Raw genomic sequence first — 21256 nt, forward strand, 5'->3', positions numbered from 1 at the left:
GAAGTCAAGATGAGGGATGAGACTCAGCAGCTGTCTCACCTGCCTGGGACACAGGTGCCAGCTACACGGGAAGGAAAAGGTTTGGTGTGTGGGGAGTGAGAGGATGGTGGGAGAGACCTGTAAAGGTGGGAGGGGGAGAGAAACCCACCCTTGGTTACCTAGCTTGGGGTAGAAACTAAGTTCCCTGTGTGATGGTTTGCCCAAACGTGTGAAACCATTCCGAGGGATGGGGGGGGGGGGGTTTGAGAGATAACCTTAGTGATCATCTGATTTAGTGTCTTCATTTTGCAGATGAAGGAAATGAAGTTGAAAGCAGCAGTTGCCAAGTTAGTAGCAGAGCTGTGCACAGGTTGTGGGTTTCCTGAATTCTGGGCACTTTATTTACTCTTGGAGGTGGGGTGGGGGATTTGCAGTTTCCAGGACAGTGGGAGAAGACAGATTTTCTTTTTGCTCATTTAGTAAATGATGAGTTATTGATATCATGTGGCTTACAATGGGCTGGCAGTTCCAGGAAGGGTTGGAAGGAGCCTGGTCACTGGCCATTGGTACTGGGTGCAGCACCCAGTGGGCGCTGATTACTGGGGAAGGAGAATCAATAAATATTATCTATTGAGTGTTCACATCTAGTAGTGCCAGACGCTGTCCTTGAGTGTCACATTTAATCTTTCCAAAAACCTTTGGAGTTAGATGTTATTTTTTGCCATTGTACATACCCTCCACGACAAACAGGCTCAGAGAAGTTGATTCCCCAGGGTCAGAATTTCAAGCCTGGTTGCACACAGCTCCAAGTTGTAAGCACCATGCTGATTCTTTAAAAATGTGAAAACGCGGGAGTCGGGCGGTGGCGCAGTGGGTTAAATGCACGTGGTGCAAAGCTCAAGGACTGGCGGCGTAAGGAGAATCCCGGTTCGAGCCCCCGGCTCCCCACCTGCAGGGGAGTTGCTTCACAGGCGGTGAAGCAGGTCTGCAGGTGTCTGTCTTTCTCTCCCTCTCTCTGTTTCCCCCTCCTCTCTCCATTTCTCTCTGTCCTATTCACCAATAACCACAACAATGTTAAACAACAAGGGCAACAAAAGGGAAATAAGTAAGTATTTAAAAAGTTAAAAAAATGTGGAAACGTATCCCAGAGTTAGGCTTCTTAAACTTTTATCAGCGTGGGGACAACCTCCAAGGGGTTCTGTAAATGCACTTTCTCATTCAAGGGGTCTGAAGCCATCTCTGCTGACCCGCAGGCAGGCTGGATGGAGAATGAGAGCTCTCAAGTGGAACATGGGTGTCTGTGTAATCTGGGAAAGAAAGAAAGAAAAAGAAAGAAAACGAAAGAGGGAGAAGAGAAGAAAGAGGAAGAAGAGAGGAGAGAGAGAAGCCACACTTGGGTGCACTTTGATCCAATGAAGTTACTGCACGTCCTGGTTTATAACAATACAGAACATAGCTGGAGGTGGGGAAAAAAAAACCCAGACACCAGAGTGGTGACGTTTCCGCCCACTGGGCAAATCCTGGAGTCTCCCGGCATGGGTTCAGGGGTCTCCCCTGAGTACCTGCTAGGCGCCGCACCGCGAGTTTGCGGTACCGGAGCGGATGCGCTCAGCCCAGCGCCCCGCAGCTCCACGCGGGCCCGCCTCCGGGGCGGGGCGGGGCTGCTCCCGCTCGGGCTGCGGCTCCGCTCCCGGCCCCGCCCCGCTGACCCGGCCGCTCTTCCATGTTCGCAGCGGCCCCGGCGTGCAGGGCTCGGCCTCCGCCATGTCGGGCTCGTTCGAGCTCTCGGTGCAGGATCTCAACGACCTGCTTTCGGACGGCAGCGGATGCTACAGCCTCCCGAGCCAGCCCTGCAACGAGGTCGCCCCCAGGATCTACGTGGGCAACGCGTGAGTCGCAGCTCCACCCCTGCCCCAACCTCGCGGGCCTTCCTGGGGCCCCGCCCACCCGAAAGCTGGGGTGGGGGTGTCTGCGGGGTTGGGGGAGACGGGTCGTGGCAGCCCCTCCAGGAGCAACAGCCGGGGTGCGAGCGGGCTGATGCGTGAGCTCCCGTGCTGCAGTCGCCGCCGCCCCCGCGTATGGGGCGCAGGTTGCACGGATCCAGGCCTGGGGGCGCTTGGCCAGCCTCATGCCCTGCCAAAGCCGCCTCCAGATAGCGATTCGGTCTTGGACGGGCTACCATGTTCACTTGACAGGTGGCCTTCTGTCCCCGGGTTGTCTCCTGCCCGTGCGTCATGTGACAGCTGCCTGGTTCTGCAGTGAGGTCACCTCGGAATGTCTGCCCTCGCTGCCTTGGCAACAGGCTGACGTCACATGAGGGCGTGGGCTTTGCGGGATCGTGCGGGCACAGATGAGGGGATCCCAGTACCTTCAAGGAAGGTCCAGGGAGATGGACCTCTCTCTTCCCATCTTCTAAATATGGGTTGATTTTAACGTGGGGTTCTAGCCGGATCCCATAATAAGTCTCCCGAGGTTCTGAGCCATCACCTAAAAAAGGCTCCCGACTTCACCAAATGGGAATGCGTTCATCATTTATCACTTTAGAGTTCTCACTGAATTGGTTTTCCCCCATGTTAGTGACATTGCTGTAAGACCTTCTCAGTAGCAGGAGAAAACCAGTATTAACCATTCTGAGAGATGCTGACATAATCAACTAAAAGCAGAAAATAAACTTCCAGGCCTGTATGGGCCCAGTAGGGCTCAGGTTGTATTTTCATGAGACTTCAAATACCCAGTTACCAACCCCAAAGCTCATGTGCCTGAGGATCAGCTTGTTGGAAATTCAAAACTAAGCCCCTATCTAATGTCACATAGCAGAATGTTTCAGGTCTTTTTCGTGGTTCAAAGCAGTTGAGGTATTATGAGGATAGGGCAATGTGTTGTTTGTGTCTGTATCCCTAGTCTTGGACTAGCACCTACCACAAAATAGGGCTCAGTACAAAGCTGGAAGGGCAAGTCCCAGTCTCATGGATAATAGGTCTCATTCATACACTGTACTGAGCTCTTGCCAAGTATCAGACACAGCACAGTGCTCATTCATAGCCGTGATTATAATGATAATGGCAAATATGTTGCCTATCAAATTAGTAGTAGAAGAGGGAGGTGAGAGAAGGGAGCTACTCTTTAAAATCATTTTTTCAATATTATTTTTTAAAAATTATTTATTACTGGATAGAGACAGAGAATTTGAGAGGGGAGGAGGAGACAGAGAGACAGACACCTGCAGCTCTGCTTCATCACTCATGAAGCTTTCCCCCTGCAGGTGGGCACCAGGGGCTTGAAATTGGGTCCTTGCACACTGCAATGTGAGCACTTAACCAAGTGCACCACTGCCTGGTCCCTAATCATTTTTTTTTATTGCCACCAGGTTATTGCTGGGTTTCAGTTCCAGCACTACAAATCCGCTGCTCCCAGTGGCCATTTTTTAATTTCTATTTTATTGGATAGGACAGAGAGAGATTGAGAGGGGTGAGGAGAGAGAAGAGAAGTTGGGGAGAGAGAGAGACGCCTACAGATCTGCTTTACTGCGTGTTAAGTGTAACTCCTGCAGGTGGGAGCAGGGGCTCAAATACAGGTCCTTGTGCATGGTAATGTGTGTTCCACTGGGTCCACCACTGCCTGAGTCCCCAAAATCAATTATTTAAATTGGTCACCACTTTATAATTGTGTGCAGTGTTATAGACACTGGCCCTGCCCTCCCCCACCTCCCGCAACTACCTAAGTAGCAAGTGCTCTTGGCATCCTTGGAAACCCTGCTCCCTTTGGTATTCTGGCACAGCTGTCACCTCTTTTCAAGCAGAAAACAAGGTTGTGAACAATCTATCTGATGGTAACCAGAGTGATAAGTGCTGTGGCAATTGTAAGAAAATTCCTTGCCCTCTGAGCAAATCTGACCTTCACTTGGCCAGGTGTGTGCAGGTCTTCAGCTGGGAGGATAAATTGTTTTGTGTTGCTTCATCTATCAAGACCTTCATGCTCTCTGGGTCTTGGATCTACTGCTGTTGTGGGCTCAGGAGGCAGAGAGAGAAGGAAGACAGAGCAGGGCTGGTTGTCAGCAGAAAGGAGTTCTCCTGGCCTGCCCTCAGCAGCCTACCCCTCCGTTATCCTCTCTGTCGGGCCAGAGTTTAAGCTCTGTCCTTTGTTCCTTGCAGGGCCACTGTGACAGGCAAGTGAGATCACTGGAAGAAGACATTTTGTAAAGTACAAACTACTGTTTGAATTGGGATGTTTTCATGAGATGAAATAAAGGAGGCCTTTGACTATTTAGATCAAAGATTTTGTAATTCCCACAGTTCTTTTTGGTCTACTTGCTCCCTGAGTGTCAAGTCACCCAAGAGAGCTTCGGAACTGTAGTGGGGCTGTGTCAGGAAGGATTCCTCTGGGAGATAATAGGCTGTACTTTATAATTCATAAAAGAAGACTTCCTGGACCCTTTATCAGTTTGCCATGTCTTCACTCAGCACCTATTATGTGTTTGGTGTCATAGCAAGTACAGACTATACACATCTGGAGCCCTTGTGATTTTTGCCCTCAAGAAGCTCCTAACTTGGGCATCTAAACCAGTGAGCACAACCCAGGGTTAGAATAGCAGCACTGGGGAGTCAGGCAGTAGCACAGCAGGTTAAGCATAGGTGGTGCAAAATGCAAGGACCTGCTAAGGATCCTGGTTCTAGCTCCCGGCTCCCCACCTGTAGGGAGTCACTTCACAGGCGGTGAAACAGGTCTGCAGGTATCTATCTTTCTCTCCCCCTCTCTGTCTTCCCCTCCTCTCTCCATTTCTCTCTGTCCTATCCAACAACAACAATAACTACAACGATAAAACAAGGGCAACAAAAGGAAATAAATATTAAAAAAAAAAAAGAATAGTAGCACTGACAGGTGTCAGGCTCTATTTGTGGGCCAGCTCACTTAACACTCACGTGTTAAGTGAGTGTTTAGGTAGATAGGTGCTGTTTTTATTCCCATTTTACAGAGGGAAAATGAGTTAGAAAGGTTAAGTGACTTGCTCAGAGTTCCTGCATGTTAAGTAACAGGGTTGGATTTAGATCTTGGCAACTCTAGCTTCAGAGCTCTGCCCTCCTCTTTCTTTTGTCCAAATAATTTTACTGGGTATAATTTTTTATCTCCTCATCATAAACCCAGTGCTCATTTTGGCCACTAAGCAGTCCCAGTTAGCACAGCACAGGGAGCAAATGGGACAGAGAAGAGGGCAAAGCGAAAGAGGGACTGTTGAAAAAGGGCATCCCAGGTGAAGGAAACAGATGGGTACAACACTGCCCAGTTTATTGGGGGAAGCTGTTGGTCTTTCGATGTAGCTGGAGTAAGGCAGGGGGTTCAAGAAGGGGCTGGTGAGATCAGCAGGGCCCAGAGCCCAGAGGGTTCGTTGCCTAGAATCATCTCTTTTTGGGAGTTGGGCGGTAGTGCAGTGGGCTAAGTGCATGTGGCACAAAGCGTAAGGATTCCGGTTTGAGCCCCCGGCTCCCCACCTACAAGGAAGTCGCTTCACAACCAGTGAAGCAAGTCTACAGGTGTCTGTCTTGCTTCCCCCTCTCTGTCTTCCCCTCCTCTCTCCATTTCTCTCTGTCCTATCCAACAATGACAACAATAATAACTACAATAATAAAACAATAAGGGCAACAAAAGAGAATAAATAGATATTTTTTAAAAAAGAATCATCTCTTTCTCCCAGTGGGCCTGCTAGTCAATTCCTCTCTCCTTCTTCCTCCCTCCCCTATTGCTGTTTCCCATCCAGGTCTGTGGCTCAAGACATCCCCAAGCTGCAGAAAATAGGCATCACTCACGTCCTGAATGCTGCTGAAGGCAGGTCCTTCATGCATGTCAACACCAATGCCAGCTTCTACAAGGACTCTGGCATCACCTACCTGGGCATCAAGGCCAACGACACACAGGACTTCAATCTTGGTGCCTACTTTGAAAAGGCTGCAGATTTCATCGACCAGGCCTTGGCACATAAGAATGGTAAGGGGCCCACTGCTCAGGAACTGAGTCCAGCTTGGACAGGACTGTGTCTAGAAACAGCTCACTGCAGGCCTCCTCTGGGAACACTTATTGTCTCATCTCCTGTGGTGAGTGGCTGAGAACTTTAGGTCCTTGCTCACCTGGCTGCCTGTCACATGGTCCCTGCCCTCTATAGGACATGTAAGCTTCTATGGCTTTATTTTATTTTTAATTAAGTTATTTAATAGGACAGAGGTAAATTGAAAGGGGACAGGGAGATAGGGAGAGAGAAAGAGAGAAACTGCAGAACTGATTCACCACTCTGTGAAGCTTCTCCTCTGCAAGTGGGGACTGGGGGCTTGAACCCTGGTCCTTGGTAACATTTGTGCTCAGCCAGGTCTACAATGTGACTTTGACTGAGTGTTACTTTTCTGCTCCTCCCCCCTCCACCCCTATCCAGTAGTGTTTTATGAAGATGTGTTATTTCGCACTACACGAAGTCCTGAGGTGCCAGAGCTGCAGGGCTGCTTGAGCTGCTTGGCATCAAGACCAGGTGCTGCTGCTCTTTCTGCCCTGTCAGTGTTGGGTGCTCCCCCAAAGGCACCACAGTGGCTGGGGCAGAGCCATTCACTGCTTCTCAAGAGAGCAAAGTACAGCAAAAGATGAGGCCACATCTGTTGTTCATCCTGTTTGTTTTTATTTAAAGTTGTATTTTTTTACTTACTAATGAGAGAGAGACAGAGAGAGAGAGAGAGAGAGAGAACTGGAGCATCACCCTGGCACATGTGATGCCAGGTATTGAACTCAAGACCTCCTGCTTTAGGGTCCAACACTTTATCCACTGTGCCAACTCCCAGTCTGATGTTTGTTTGTTTGTTTATTGTTGTTACCAGGACTCTACCATTCTAGGCCAACTTTTTCAGATGGAAAGAGAGGGAAGGACACCATAGCACCAAAGCTTCCCCTTGGTGCCATAGTACTCCCCATGTGGTAGACTAGGGGCTCAAACCCAGGCAAAGCAGGTGCCCTCCCAGGAGAGCGATTTCACTAGCTCCCATCTCTTTCTCCTCCTTTTTTTTTTTGAGAGAGAGACAAACTAGGACCCCTACTTAACTCTGGGTACATGGCAGTGCTATGGACTGAACCTGAGGCTTCAGGTATGGCTACTTTGGTGGGGGACCTTAGCCAGATGCCAGGACCCTGAGATATGTTGCATCTCACGGTTGAGAAAGATTAATTTCAGACACCAAGCTGATGATCTGAAGAGATCTGGTGGGACACACATAAGATATCCAGAGTTGGGAGCCTTTCTTTCCTCCTTCCTATCTTTCTTTAAAAAAAAAACTGCTATAAATAGTTTGTTACAAGATTATAATGTATAGTTTCACATCACACCCACCACCAAAGTTCTGTAACCCCACTCTCCAACCTCCCAAAGATAACCACCATAGTTCTCATAAGTCTTATGAACAGTTTGCTTGCTTCTGTTTTTCTTGGATTTTTTTTTTTTTTTTGGCAAGTTCATGTAAACCAGATCTCTAGATTCCACATATGAGTGAAACCATCTGGTAGCTGTCTTTCCTCTCTTATTTCTTTTTATTTATTTATTTATTTATTTATTTTCCCTTTGTTTTTGCCCTTGTTGTTTTATTGTTGTAGTCATTATTGTTGTTGTTATTGATGCCTTCGTTGTTGGATAGGACAGAGAGAAATGGAGAGAGGAGGGGGAGACAGGGAGAGAAAAAGACACCTGCAGACCTGCTTCGCCGCTTGTGAAGCGACTCCCCTGCAGGTGGGGAGCCGGGGGCTTGAACCGAGACCCTTATGCCAGTCCTTGTGCTTTGCGCCACCTGCGCTTAACCGCTGCGCTACTGCCCGACTCTCTCATCTCTTATTTCATGACGTATAATTACCTCCAGTTCCACCCATTTTGTGAGACAGTTTTAAATGAGCAGCCCCAATCAGAACTGAGTATTTATTGATAAAATCATGCATAACATCAAAAAAGAATGAGGAAGATCAAAGATAACTAATTACAAGATTTCTTAGGGAACCAAAAAAGTATACCTGATGTAATGACAGTGTAGTTAAGTTTTAAACATCCCTACCTGAATTTTGGTGTCTCTCTGCTATGAAAAATATGTTCTGCGGCTGGGATGCGGTGCACCTCATTGAGGGAACACCTTACCATGAACAAGGGCCTGGGTTTGAGCCCCTGGTCTCTACCTGGGAAAGCTTTGCGAATGGTGAAGCAGGGCTGCAGGTTTCTCTCTGTCTCTCTTTCTCCCTGTCTATCACCCCTTTTCTTCTTGATTTCTTATTGTCTCTATCCAATACATAAAAAATAATATAAAATTTTTAAAAAGAAAGAAAAATGTTCTGATCTTTCCATATGATGTACAACTACCTGTTATTTGGTATCTTGACATTTACTCCCTTGATGTATGTTCACTTAAAAGACATCTTTGATATTCCTTGTTCCTGAGGTTATGCATGATTTTTGTCAATAAATACTCTGTCTGAGTTCTGATTAGGGTCACTCACTTGACACTGTCCCTTCTCAGGATCTTATGTGTGTCCCTCCTGATCTCTTTAGATCATCATCTTGGTGTCTGAAATTAATCTCTCTCAACCCTAACCCTGAGATGCAACATATTTCAGACTCTTGGCATCTAGTTAAGGTTCCCCACCAAAGGAGCAGTTCATAGCACTATCATGTACCCAGAAAAAGAAGAAAAAAAAAGAGGAGGAGGAGAAAAGAAAGATAAGAGCTAGTGAAATAGCTCACCTAGAATTATGGAGTACTGGTAACAATAATAAATAAAAAAATAAATAAGCAAACAGATATCAGCGGGGGGGGGGGTGTCTCAGTAGATACAGTGTTCGACCCTAAGCATGTGGTCTTTGAATTTATCCTCTGGTCATCTGTGTACAATCCCCAGACTCTCTGGGAGAATGTCAGTCCTCAGAGTACGTGGATAATTAATTGCATGTGGCTATTTATCCTTGGCCTGTGGGCCTATTATAGTTTAACTCATGACCTATTTAAGACGTCTGCCCTAGAGTGCAGGAGTTGTAACAAAGGACAGCCTGAGGTCCTTTAGTAATCAGGCTTCATGGTATTTTCAGACAAAGAAATAAACCTTCAGATGTCTTTCCCCATGAGGAATATGTTCTGGTCTTTCCATCTGATGTACCTGTTACAAGTATTAGAGGCACAGATAGAAATCAGTAGGATTTCTAATAACAAATATCAGGGAGTCTAGGATCAGGAAACTCTTCAGCACTTAGGCTTGTAAATTCCTCATTTTTATTTTGAAGAACAAATAGATCACTCCCCAGAAGTCCCCAGTGGAGTTCTCGTGCCTCACTGGTGGGAGCTGAGGCTCATGAGCATGGCAAGGCCAATAGGGAGGCTGTGGTGGACTCTGGGTGGAGGGCAGCAAAATCCAACCCGGTTTATTTTTTTCCACATTTTTTGTTACTAATTTAATAATGATCTAGAAGATTATAAGATTACATGGGTGTAGTTTCACACTATACCCACCACCAAGGTTCTGTGCTCCCCACCTCTCTCCTCCCTCCCCCATCCAGATAATCCTTATAGTTCATTTTGGCTATTCCTTTTTTAAAAATCTTATTTATTTATTGGCTAGAGACAGAGAAATCAAGAGATAAGGGGAGAGAGAAGGAGAGACACTTGCAGCTCGTCACTTATGAGGCACCCCCCTACCCCGGGATGCTTGAACCTGGGTCCTTGCATATGGTGACATGTATACTCACCACAGCCTGATTTTATATATATATATATATATATGGGATATATGGGTGTGTGTGTACATATATATTTTATTAGCAAGTTTATGTGTTCTTTTCTTTCTATTTTTCTCTTGTCAAGCTATTTTTTTTAATGTGTGATTAATAGTAGTTTACAAGATTGTAAGATCACAGGGCGTAGCTCCACACCACATCCATCACCAAAGTTCTGTGCCTTTACCCAGCGGTAACCACCATCTTCATTGACTTACAGTTTATTACTGATTTTTTTTTTTACAAGTTTATGTATTTCAGATCTCTAGACTCTACATAGGAGTGAAACCATCTGGTGGTAGTTGTTCACCTCCTCACTTCACTATTTGTAATCACCTCGAGTTCCACCCGTTTTGTCCCAAAGGATATAATCTAGTCCTTTTAAACTGTATAGTAGTATTCTATTAAACATACATCCTGTAACTTCTTTGTATAGTAGTATTCTATTAAACATACATCCTGTAACTTCTTTACTCAGTCATCTGGCAGTGGGCACTTAGGTTGTTTCCATTCCTTAACTATTGTGAATATTGAAATGTAGGGTGAATATGTCCTTTTGAATTAATGTTTTCATGTCCTTTTGGTATATACCTAGGAGTGGTATTTCTGGATCATAAAGCATTTCCATTTTTATTTGTTTAAGGACTTGCCATACCGTTTTCCAAAGGGGCCATATAAGTTGTCATTCCTACCAACTGTATAACAGAGTCCGTTTTTCTCCACATCCTTGCCAACACTTAATATCTCCTGCCTTGTTGGTATAGGTCATTCCCATGAGTGTGAAGTATGGATAGAATCTCAGTGTGGTTTTAATTTGTATTTCTCTAATGATAAAGTTATAGGCCCATTTTCTTTTCTGTTTTACCTCTTGTGAAACTTTCCCTTGAAGATGGGGGCGGGTACTTGAACCTGGATCCTAATGGCGCTGTAACATGCCAGCCACTCTACTGGGTATACTGCTACCTAGCCTCCAAAAGCCCCATTTTAAATGACCCCTGAAGCTTCCAAATAAAAGGCCAGACGGAAGCAGAACTGTTAAGTGCTGACGGTTGGACAAGGTGTGCCAGAGAGTAATCCTAGAAGGTCAGAGGGCATGGCCATTGGAGCAGGCTGGCCACTTGGCCTTTCTGCTTTTAGTTTGTTTCCCTCCACAGCTCCCTAGTGTCTTTCTTATCCTCACTAAGGTTTCTGGGGAAGGGCCTCCCATTAAGGCACAATCAGCCTTGCCACTGCCCCCTTAGCCTGTTTTTGTTACATTGATGGTTCTTGGGCCAGTAATCTCCCCCTGCTGGACAGAGTTCTAGAAAACAGGATTTACTAAATGTTGAAGAGCACTTGTTCAGGGCTGAGGAGGGAGGCTGACAAGGCCTGGGAGTCTGCAGGTCTTTCAGGTCTTTGATGCCCCTTCCTGATCGCCTCCTCCATGCCAGCTGTACTGAGCTCCTGTACAGAAGAGAGCAAGGGGCCAAGGAAGGGGGTGAAACTTGCTTTTCTTGAGTATCAGCTGGTTATCCTTTTATAGAACTTAAGGCTCTTCAACTTTGTTTCCTTGTTCCATACAATGAGAGACATATCCTGACTTTTCTTTTTCCTCCAAGGTTACCACTGAGGCTCGGTGCTGCCACTATTATAAATCCACTGTTCCTGGCAGACATTTTTTTTTCCATTTTGTTGGATAGGACATAGAGAAATTGAGAAAGGAGGGTGAAGGAGAGAGAAAGACAGACATGGGGCTAGGTGGCAGCCCACCTGGTTGAGTGCATATGCTACAATGCACAAGGACCTAGGTTCAAGCCCCTAGGCTTGGCCCTACCTGCAGGGAGAAAGCGTCACAAATGGCGAAACAGAGTTGCAGGTATCTCTCTCCCTCTCTATCGCCTCCCTTTCAATTTCTCTCCCCTGTCCAATAATAAATAAATAAAATATTGTAAACTGAGAGTCACTGTTTAGAAAAGAGAGGGAGAGAGAGGGAGAGAGAGAAAGAAGGAGGGAGAGAGAGAGGGAGGAAGAGAGAGAGAGAGAGAGAGAGAGAGAGAGAAAGATAACACACCTGCAGACCTGCTTCACTACTTGTGAAGTGGCCTTTGCAGGTGGGGAACCGGGAGTTTGAACTCAGATCCTTGTATGGGTCCTTGAACTTAGTACTATGTGTGCTTAACCAGGTGTGCCACCACCCAGCCCCTATATCCTGACTTTTTGTGGCCTGCTTCTTTGCCCATATGGGCTGGTCTGTCAGTCTGGAAAGCTCTGTGGTGACCGCAGCCTCATGGGGCTCAGGAGCCAAGGGCCTGTCACTTTGAAGATTTGGGGCAGAAGGACACCCTGGGACACTGGGAGGAGATTAAGGGAGGCTTCATGGAGGAGGTGCTATCTGAGTGGGACCTGGAATACCTTCCAGTATGATGAACATTCTCCTTCCCATTGACTGTGAGCCCTGAGCTTGCTGAGTATGTTCCAGGTGGCAAGGTAGACATCTCCCCTCCACTTCCTCACCAGTGCTCTGTGCTTCTCACCTGTTTTCATCAAAGTCATTTCAGTGGATAGCCGTGGACTTACCTTCCACTTAGCATTTCCTGGAGGAGATCTGACTACAGTCATGGTGGGGTGGTTGAAGGGGCCTAGCTTACCAGCCCCGCCACCCCGTATTTTCTATAGGTCGGGTGCTTGTCCACTGCCGTGAAGGATACAGCCGCTCCCCAACTCTCGTTATCGCGTACCTCATGCTGCGCCAGAAGATGGATGTCAAGTCAGCCCTGAGCCTTGTGAGACAGAACCGTGAGATTGGCCCCAACGATGGTTTCCTGACCCAGCTCTGCCAACTCAATGACAGACTTGTCAAGGAGGGGAAATTGAAACTCTAGGGAACTCCTTACCCCATTGCATCTTCTTTAGAGCTCACATGGGGAGAGGCCCTGGTTGAGGATTCCCAAACCGCCATATTTAGGAAACACTGCACTCTGCTCCCAGCATCACCATCACCAGATACTTGCCAAAAGTCTGTCCCCACACAGCCCTGGGACACTCCCCCCCCCCCCCCCCCCCCCCCCCCCCCGGGGAGCATATAAAGAAGCTTTCTAAGGACATCATCCTTTGCTCCTTGGTGTATCCTTTGCCTGTAGCCTGTGATGGCCTCTCCCTGAGGCGGGGGCGGTACAGGGGAGGAAGACCTATAATATGCATGCCTGTTCAGTGGCCTGGGGCAGAAGGACTGTGGAAGTGTAAGGCCCAAGATGCCTACAGGGACTCCTGATCTCCTGCCACTCCTTAGTCCACCTTTCACCTCTGGGTCCTCTCCTAAGAGGGGAGCACAGCACCTGAGCCCTGTCAAGGAACTATGCAAACACAGCCCTTCTCTACCCACCATGTCTGTCCCTCCTCTGAGCTGTCCACACCCAGCTCTTAGGCAGAAGCTCATCATAAGTTCTGAAGCTGGTGTGGGGATATCATCAGCTGTTTGGTGGAAATTTTCATGATGAAACCTCATTTTCATGATTTCTGTAGGATTGGGAGTATCCCAACAAAGGCTCCTAGAGTGGGCAAACAAACAAATTCTTTTAGAGGACTCTCAAATCATGTTTTTAAATTGTGAACATTTAGGAGACCTGGGTATAGAATCCACTGGACTATGTCCCTTGGACTGCTCTCAGCCACTTCATTTGTGAGAAGAGAGGTGCCTTGGGCATGGCTTTCTTTTCTTTTTTTAGAAAACAGGGTGTTGAAGTCCAGCCTATTTTAAAAAAACCCACCATTTGGAGAATTACAAGGGTTTTGTCCTGAATGATAGTGTTGGCGAGCCCAAGCCACTCGTGCTAACTACTTTTTGTCTCGGTTGCTATTCCAAGAACAGAAGGCGGAAGTTGGCTAATTACAGTGGGTGTATGTGTGTTTGGGGCTGTATCTCAGAAACACAGCCAGAGGACAAGCAGGGAGACAAATGATGCCAGGCTTACACCTTGCCCACTTACAGGTAGTCCTTACGGCTCCCTGGTGCCAGAAAAGATCCTGAGGTTTGGAAGCAAACGTGACTGGACAGGCAGTGACGAAACATGGCAGGGCACCCACACAAGTCCCTTATTGGTGGCAAAACAGACCAACTGACTGACAGACAAGAAACCACCATTTTTAAGACTTTTCCCCATGATGCCAGAATGAATTAGCACTCATACTCCCAGGTCAGCACTCATTTGTTAGAGTCTCATTTTGTTTTTGAATACATTCTGCTTAGAACATTGCATGACTGTCATCTTTGGATTCCTATATTGGCAAAGAGGAGGTTCTCAGCCATGCTTTCCAGACATTTAGTACATAGATGTCTGATCAAGGTTTATAAATTCCTTTTTTCTTTGTTGAGCACCAAATAGATGTCAGGCATAGTTCTGGCAGGCCTGTTGGGGCTCCCAGAAGCCTATATTCATGGTAGGATGACTTGCAAGGATTTGCAAAAGTGTCTTGCCTAAAATGAAATATCAGGGACTCTTTGTGGAATATTTGAAATGCAGGTTTAAATTTACAGCCAGGCAGTATTAGCGTGTTGCGGTGGGTAATGTGCCTTTTTAGAGTTGCCCAGGCACTTCTGCTAGGACAGGAGACATGGCTGCCCCTCAGGCCTCCCTCACAGGGATAGCTGTCTCTGGTGGCAGCAGGAAGCATGCTGAGAAGCCCAAGTGTGGCACATTCTCTAGCCACAGCAGCCTCAAACAACTGGGCTGCCTGGACAACCCCACCTGCGTGCAGTGGTCATCCGCTGGACCGTTGTACCTCACAGTTTCCCAGACATCCCCTTATCCCTCTTATAGCTCCCCCCCACCCCCAACTTGATGCTCACAATGACCCTATAATGTTGGCAGAATAGATGAATATATTTTGTTAGCTTGTTTAAAAAAAAGAAAAAAAGGAAAGGAAATGCAGATCAACATAAGTAGGGTTTTTTTAGGGTCAGTTGACTCTTAAGGCATAGTTGAAGCAATTTTACACTCCTCAAGAAATCAGGCCCCCAGGAGGGTCCCAAGCACATGGCCTGGACTCACTCTGTGTGTACAGAGGTCAATCAGCTCTGTGGTGCTGGGGCTGGGGTTGGGGGAGGTCTGGATGAGGAAGTGTCAACATGAATTCTACTCTGTTCCTGGAGGAAGAGGTAAAAAGTAGCTCCCCAGTTGGGTTGGACTATGTGGTTCCTCTTTCAGGAAACGTGTGTGTTTCCGCCTCTGTGTGAGCTTCTGCTTAGCTTCTGGGAGCTGAGGAGCTAGGACTGGGGCTCCTCTCCTGCTCCCCACAGGGTGCTGCAATTCTTTCTGCCAACATAGGAGGGTGGTGCAGCCAGCTTAGTAGGAACCCATTGAGGGCAATGTGAGGGTAGGAGGAAGAAAAGACCATAGAGGGATATTACTGCCTTTCCTTTGAGGCTACTCTACTAGTAGCTAAGGGGATTACTGATTACAGATTACAGTCCCAGAAACTCCCTGTTTCACAAGATTCAGCTTATTCTTTGAGTAAAATCAAATTCTATTGAGAGCCAACATGTGCCCAGCTGTGAGTGAAGCTGTTCTTGAACAACTTTCTCCCTTGGGAAGTGATGGAATAGGATCTCAGGGTACACCCCTCCCACCTTCCCTCCCTCTCTACACCTCACCTCTTTCTTTGACTAGCAGAGCAGGGTTAGTCAAAAAGACAACACCAGACAGTCCTCTCAATTCTAAAGCAGCAGCCCTCACAAGCAGTTAGTTCTGTTTTGCTGCCACTGATTTATCTGGGCAGCAGCAGTCATCACTCACCAAATGAGAGGAATCATCTAGAAGATCCCTCGCCTCCCTTTCGGCTGGTACTAGGTTCACTAGGAATCCCCACTTGGAATTTACCACCAGCCAGAAATGATAGGATAATAATGCTATGACCAGCAGGTGGCACTGCGGTTGACAAGGAGTGTTGATGTTTTTTGGGTCACAAGTTAATGATAAGATGCAAGTTAATGCTAAGATGCTAAGGCTTTAATCAAAATAAGCACTGGTCTTATAATAGGACAATAAAGACTCTTTATGTGGAAAGTTTTGGTTTTTTTTGTCATAAAGTGGTAAAAGGAATCACTGAAGAGTCAACAATGATTTCCACGTCAAGATCTTGTTCTGATTGGATACAGGGTCCATCTCTAGTTGGCAGAAAAGGTTGGTTGGAAGTCTATCAGCTTTTTAGGATCATTTGATTGTGAACTTGTGTATTTTATAAACAAGAGAAGGTATTGAATGACTAAAAAAAAAGTTTAATGTCTGCTGTCTCACAAGTCAGTGTTAAAGCACTAAAACTGTAACCAAAATAAAGGTCTTACAAGACAAAGAAATTGTCCTTTTTTTTTTTGTCCTCATCATGGTTCATTGTCTTTTATGTTTTTAAAAAGCTTTTATGTTTACATGTCCTAGCTTTAAAAAACAATCATCTAAAAAAAAAAAATCCACCCTCCTTCTATGGTGATTATAATTATGCAATAGAAATGTATTGATCTCTCTCTCTCTAGTAGCAAAAATTTCCTGTGTTAGGACTCTATTTTAAAATTAAATCTTTCATATTTGTTGAGATATAATTGACTAGAATATTCTTGAGAACTTTCCAAAGAAAGATTTATGTTCTTAAGAAAGGAGGGAACTGGGGCAACAGTCTTACCATGGCTGGAGATGATTGAGTAGCGTTTTAGGATTTGAATGATATTGCAACCAGTACTCGAATCTATTCTTCTAAATGTTTTTATTGCCACCATTAGCTCTAGCTCCCTTATAAGTATTGCCATTGTTCTTCCATGTAAAAACCTGGGGGGGGGGCAGATGGTGATTCATCTGGTAGATTGTACACATTTCCATGCACAAGAACCTGAGTTTAAAGCCCTTAGTCCCTACTTGCAGGGGAGAAGCTTCATGTGTGGTGAAGCAGTACTGTTTTTGTGAACTAGAGATGGAGTTGGCAAGGAGTGGGGGGTGGGGTGGGGCTAGGGCTTGCTTGAGAACCAAGAGGAGAGTGAACTAGGTGGCCTTTGAATATGATCCCGAGGAGTCAAAGGAGCATGGCATATCTTCCCAGTGAGAACTGCCCTTCAGCACCTGGTCTCAGCACCGCATCTTTCTGGGAGGATCCAGACTCCCACCCCCACTGCCTACCAATCACCCTAGCCCAGAGTCTAAAGACTCACAATATTTTGTTCTTGAAAAAAAAAATTCACTAAGACCTTTTTTCTTTTATTTCGTTATTTTAATGGTTTACAATCCACAGTAAAATACAATAGTTTGTACATGTATAATATTTCCACATAACAATACAACCCCCACTAGGCCCTCCTCTGCCACCATATCATGTTCTAGGACTTGAGCCTTCCCCCACCCCCACCCCCCACCCCAGAGTCTTTTTACTTTGGTGCAGTACACCAATGTCAGGTCAAGTTCTGCTTCTGATTTTGTTTTCTAATTTCTGTCTCTAAGACCATCTCATATTCATCCTTTTGCTTCTGGTTTATCTCACATAACATGATATCTTCAAACTCCATCCAAGATGGATGAAATGAATTCACCATTTTAATAGCTGAGTAGTATTCCACTGTGTATATATAGACCACAACTCACTCATCTGTTGTTGGACACCTGGGTTACTTCCAGGTTTTGGCTATTACAAATTGTGCTGCTATGAACATAGGTGTACACAGATCTTTTTGGATGGGTGTATTGGGTTCCTTAGGATGTATCCCCAGGAAAGGAATTGCAGGGTTATAGGGTAGGTCCACTTCTAGCTAAGGCCTTTTTTCTTAGTGGTACCAATCACTTTTTATTGGAATTGGAGGTGTCTGGATGAAGAATTTCAATGTAAAAACTTCCCTGAGCTTTTGGAAGGGGAAGCTTGTGTCAACTCTATGCCTGGTGGGAGGCCTCATATCTGTAGTTAACCAACCAGTGTATGTATAGAAAGGCAGCTAGGTAGAAATTATCCCATAGGAACACAGCCTTGAGAGGGATTCAGGCACAGCTTTTCCTTAATTACAACAGTGTTAAAATAAAAATGGAAATACTTATACTTTATGATCCTGAATACCAGTCTTAGGCATTTATCCAAAGGACATGAAACCACTAATTCAAAAGAGACATATTCACCCCCATATTTATAGCTGCATTATCCCCAATAGCTAAAGACTGGAAGCAACATAAATTGACAGATGACTTGATACAAGTTTTGTGGGATATATACTCCATGGAATATTCATTTGCAATTAAAATTCTGAATTTCTAGTGATTTATATGACTACACTTTACTAGGAGTGTACATAAACACCATTCCCACCACCAAAAGACTGTGTCCCATCCCACCCATCCCCCCTACCCCCCACCCGCCCAGGAAGCTGCATGTCTACCCCTCACCACAGGGTTTTTACTTTGGTGCAATTAAAACAAACAAACAATTCTTAAATTGAATTTCTTAAATACCACCCCACAACTTTGTGGAATGTCATTTGGCAATAAAAAGGAAAGAAAATCATTGGTATAACTTGGAGGGATTTCTAAGGACTTTTGGGGAATGAACAAAATCAATTCTAAAAGGTTAACGGATTCCATTTGTATAACATTTTTGAAATGATAGCATGAAGGGCTGGGCAGTGGTACACCTGGTGGAGCACATGTTACCATGCACAAGGACCCAGGTTCAAACCCCTCAGCCCCCACCTGCAGGGTGAGAAGCTTCACAAACATTGAAGAGCATGGAAATGATAGTGGAAACCATGGGGAGGTGGTTAAAGGAGGATGTGGGAGGTGCGTGGGTGTGGATAATAGAGGGCAAGGGAGTTTACACAGAGAGTAGCCCACACTCCTTATATGCATGAGGCTCTAGGTTTGAGCCCTGGCACTGCTGATGGCTGAGTGATGCACTGGTTTCACTTTCACTCTCAAAATAAATTTAAACAAGTTTTAAAAACCCTACTTGTGATATTGTAGTTTTCAAGTGAAAGAAACTGGGTAATTTGAACATAGGCTTTGCATTCAAATTTACAGTGGTCTCAAAAAAAATTAACTCAGAACCTACTTTGTACATGATATTCTTAGTATCTTTTGCTAGTATAAGGAAACAATGGAAATAAACTAGTCACAACAGAAGTCAGCTAAAACCCTAGGGGTTTAACTCCAGGGAGTGTTGTCCAACTGTCAACAGTGACGTTTTCAGAATGAATAAATGTGAAGATGAAATTAGCATTAAATGAAAACAGAGGGTGGTGTCAGAACATGTTCTTTAAAAAACATTTTAAAGGTTTCTTTATTTGATAGGGCAGAAAATTGAAAGGGGAGACAGGGAGAGAGACATCATGAAGCGCTCCCCCCATCTAGAGTCTTTCTAATCCATTCTGTGAAATGCATGGTTATATATTACTGGAGAATAATTCCATAAGATAGAGGTAATATAGAGGTTAAAGCCCACTTTTTTTTTTTTTTAGCAGTACTTCACTTCAAATAAAACAATGAAGCAAAATCCCAAGCTTTGTCCTCTAGTTACTGGTACCTCCTCCTCTTTCCAGCAGGTGGCAGCAGTGTTCCACTGAAGATGGCTATGGCCTCATTTGTTCACGACTGACTAGTCCGGCAGCTCCAACAGCAGGTGGGGCTCCTGTCCCAGTCTCACCAACTCAAGGAATCAGCATGGGCCCTCTCCCAAGCCCAGGGCATGAAGCTGTTGTCTGGTCACGAAAGTGTTAACAGCCCACATTCCAAAGCAGGGGAAAAGGCGGTAGAGGGTCACAGACAAAGGGGGGGGGCGCTTAGAAGGCCAGCTTCTCACAACATCCCTAGCTCTGTTGGGAATGATAAATTCCCCCAACAATGGCCACAGCTGTTTTCATCTGCCCCGAAGGAAACTGACTTAGGAAGTAGGTATCGAAGAGACCCCTTCCTGCGGGGGCTTCTGTCTAACTTGTAAAACTGTCAGGGCAGCTGCCTTCATGTGTTGAGTGATGGATGATGGAAAGCAGGGACAGACAGACAGTCGCAGATGGACACAGAAACTTACAAGTCAAGGCAGGCGGGTCTTACTGATTCACTGCACAGTGAAAATACCAAGGGGTCCAGGGCCACAGCCTTCTCTGCCCAACCTCGTTAGAAGAGGTGAGGAGAGGGCGAGCCTCCTCCAGCAATTCCTCTGCCAGGAAAGCTGTTCCTGGTCCTTTCTTTCCTTGCACCTCAGGTGTGAACCTCCCTCCTCCACATCTCTTCCCCTCCTGGTGCCCCTCATTCTGCTTCAGGGCTGAGGTAGCAATTCTTTTTTGCCTGGGATGACTCTCACAGAATACACCCTAGGGTATAGGGCTTTCCAGATTTGACTCAAAGCAGTTGCAGGAAAAAAAAATGTAATGGACTCAGAGACAAGAAAAAAAAAGTCAGCACTAAAAATGCTGGCCTTGGCTTTTGCTAAAAAAAAAAAAGGGGGGGGGAATTTTTTGCTTTTCACTCCTACCTATAGCCTGGCCAGGGAAATAACTGCCTTTGGCACATCAGCCTGCCAGCCACAGTGTGTGTCCTGGCCAAGAAGTGCCTCTGACTCTGTGTAGGATCGGCAAGCAACTGAAGTTTGCTCCTTGCCTCCATCACTTGAGGCTGCTGGCTTGTTCACCCTGCTCTTGTAGCCGGAATCCCCAGCCTGCTGCTCAGGCAGGCACTCTGGCCAGAGCTCTCTTGTTTGCCAGTGCCTTCCAATGGATGCCAAGAAGGGCTTTTTGAGTCAGGTCAAGGGTGTGCCAGGTCTGGAGGATCAAACTGACACTCCTAGGATCAGTTCTTGTTAAGAGTGAGAAACACTTTGGGAGTCTGGCGGTAGCATAGCGGGTTACGCGCACGTGGCTCAGTGTGCAAGGACAGCAGAAGGATTCCCATTCGAGCCTCCAGTTCCCCATCTGCAGGGGAGTCGCTCCACAGGCAGTGAAGCAGGTCTGCAGGTGTCTGTCTTTCTCTCCCCCTCTCTGTCTTCCCTTCCTCTCTCCATTTCTCTCTGTCCTATCCAACAACCAGCGACATCAATAATAAAAATAATAACTACAACAACATTAAAAAGACAAGGGCAACAAAAGGCAAAATAAATAAAATTTAAAAAAAAGAGTGAGAAATAAACTGTCTGAGAAATGGGACCCACTGGGCTCAGCCCCACAGAAGACTCTGAGCTGCAGTTTCCCTTGTTTAGCTGGTCCCAGGTTTGTTTGGAGAAATCCTGAGGAGCCAGGAGGTCAGATTAAGTGCTGTGCTATCTTCAAACTGCAGACTGCAGACTGTAGCCTGCCCTGGGGAGGTGCTGGCCCTTCCCCCACCCACAGTGGGTCACCTGGGAGCACCAGCAGCAATTTGGGAGTTTGTTGTGTTTGAGAAGTCTCTGGGGAGGGCTTGCTTTGAGCACACCCCTTCCCCTACCCTCCCTCACCCTAGGGCTGAGGGAAGCATGGGCCCAGCCCTGCCCCAGCCTGTCCTCATTGGCTGGTATGAGCTCGAGGGGGCTTTAAAAAGGCCTATGT

The 21256-nt window shown here is 46.1% G+C and overlaps 1 protein-coding gene and 1 long non-coding RNA gene across 2 annotated transcripts in view; both read left to right on the forward strand.

Moving 5' to 3' along the window:
• Positions 1-21256, forward strand: part of LOC132541911 (uncharacterized) — a 307257-nt gene that overhangs the window by 101010 nt on the left and 184991 nt on the right. The window lies entirely within an intron of this gene.
• Positions 8-16083, forward strand: DUSP3 (dual specificity phosphatase 3). The gene is made up of 5 exons (XM_007531840.3): positions 8-79; positions 292-349; positions 1713-1868; positions 5732-5958; positions 12403-16083. The coding sequence occupies exons 1-5, from the start codon at positions 10-12 to the stop codon at positions 12606-12608; spliced, it is 717 nt and encodes a 238-aa protein (XP_007531902.2). The 5' UTR covers positions 8-9; the 3' UTR covers positions 12609-16083.

Source organism: Erinaceus europaeus, chromosome 12 (genome assembly GCF_950295315.1).
Source record: "Erinaceus europaeus chromosome 12, mEriEur2.1, whole genome shotgun sequence".
In the NCBI taxonomy this organism is placed as follows: Eukaryota; Metazoa; Chordata; class Mammalia; order Eulipotyphla; family Erinaceidae; genus Erinaceus; species Erinaceus europaeus.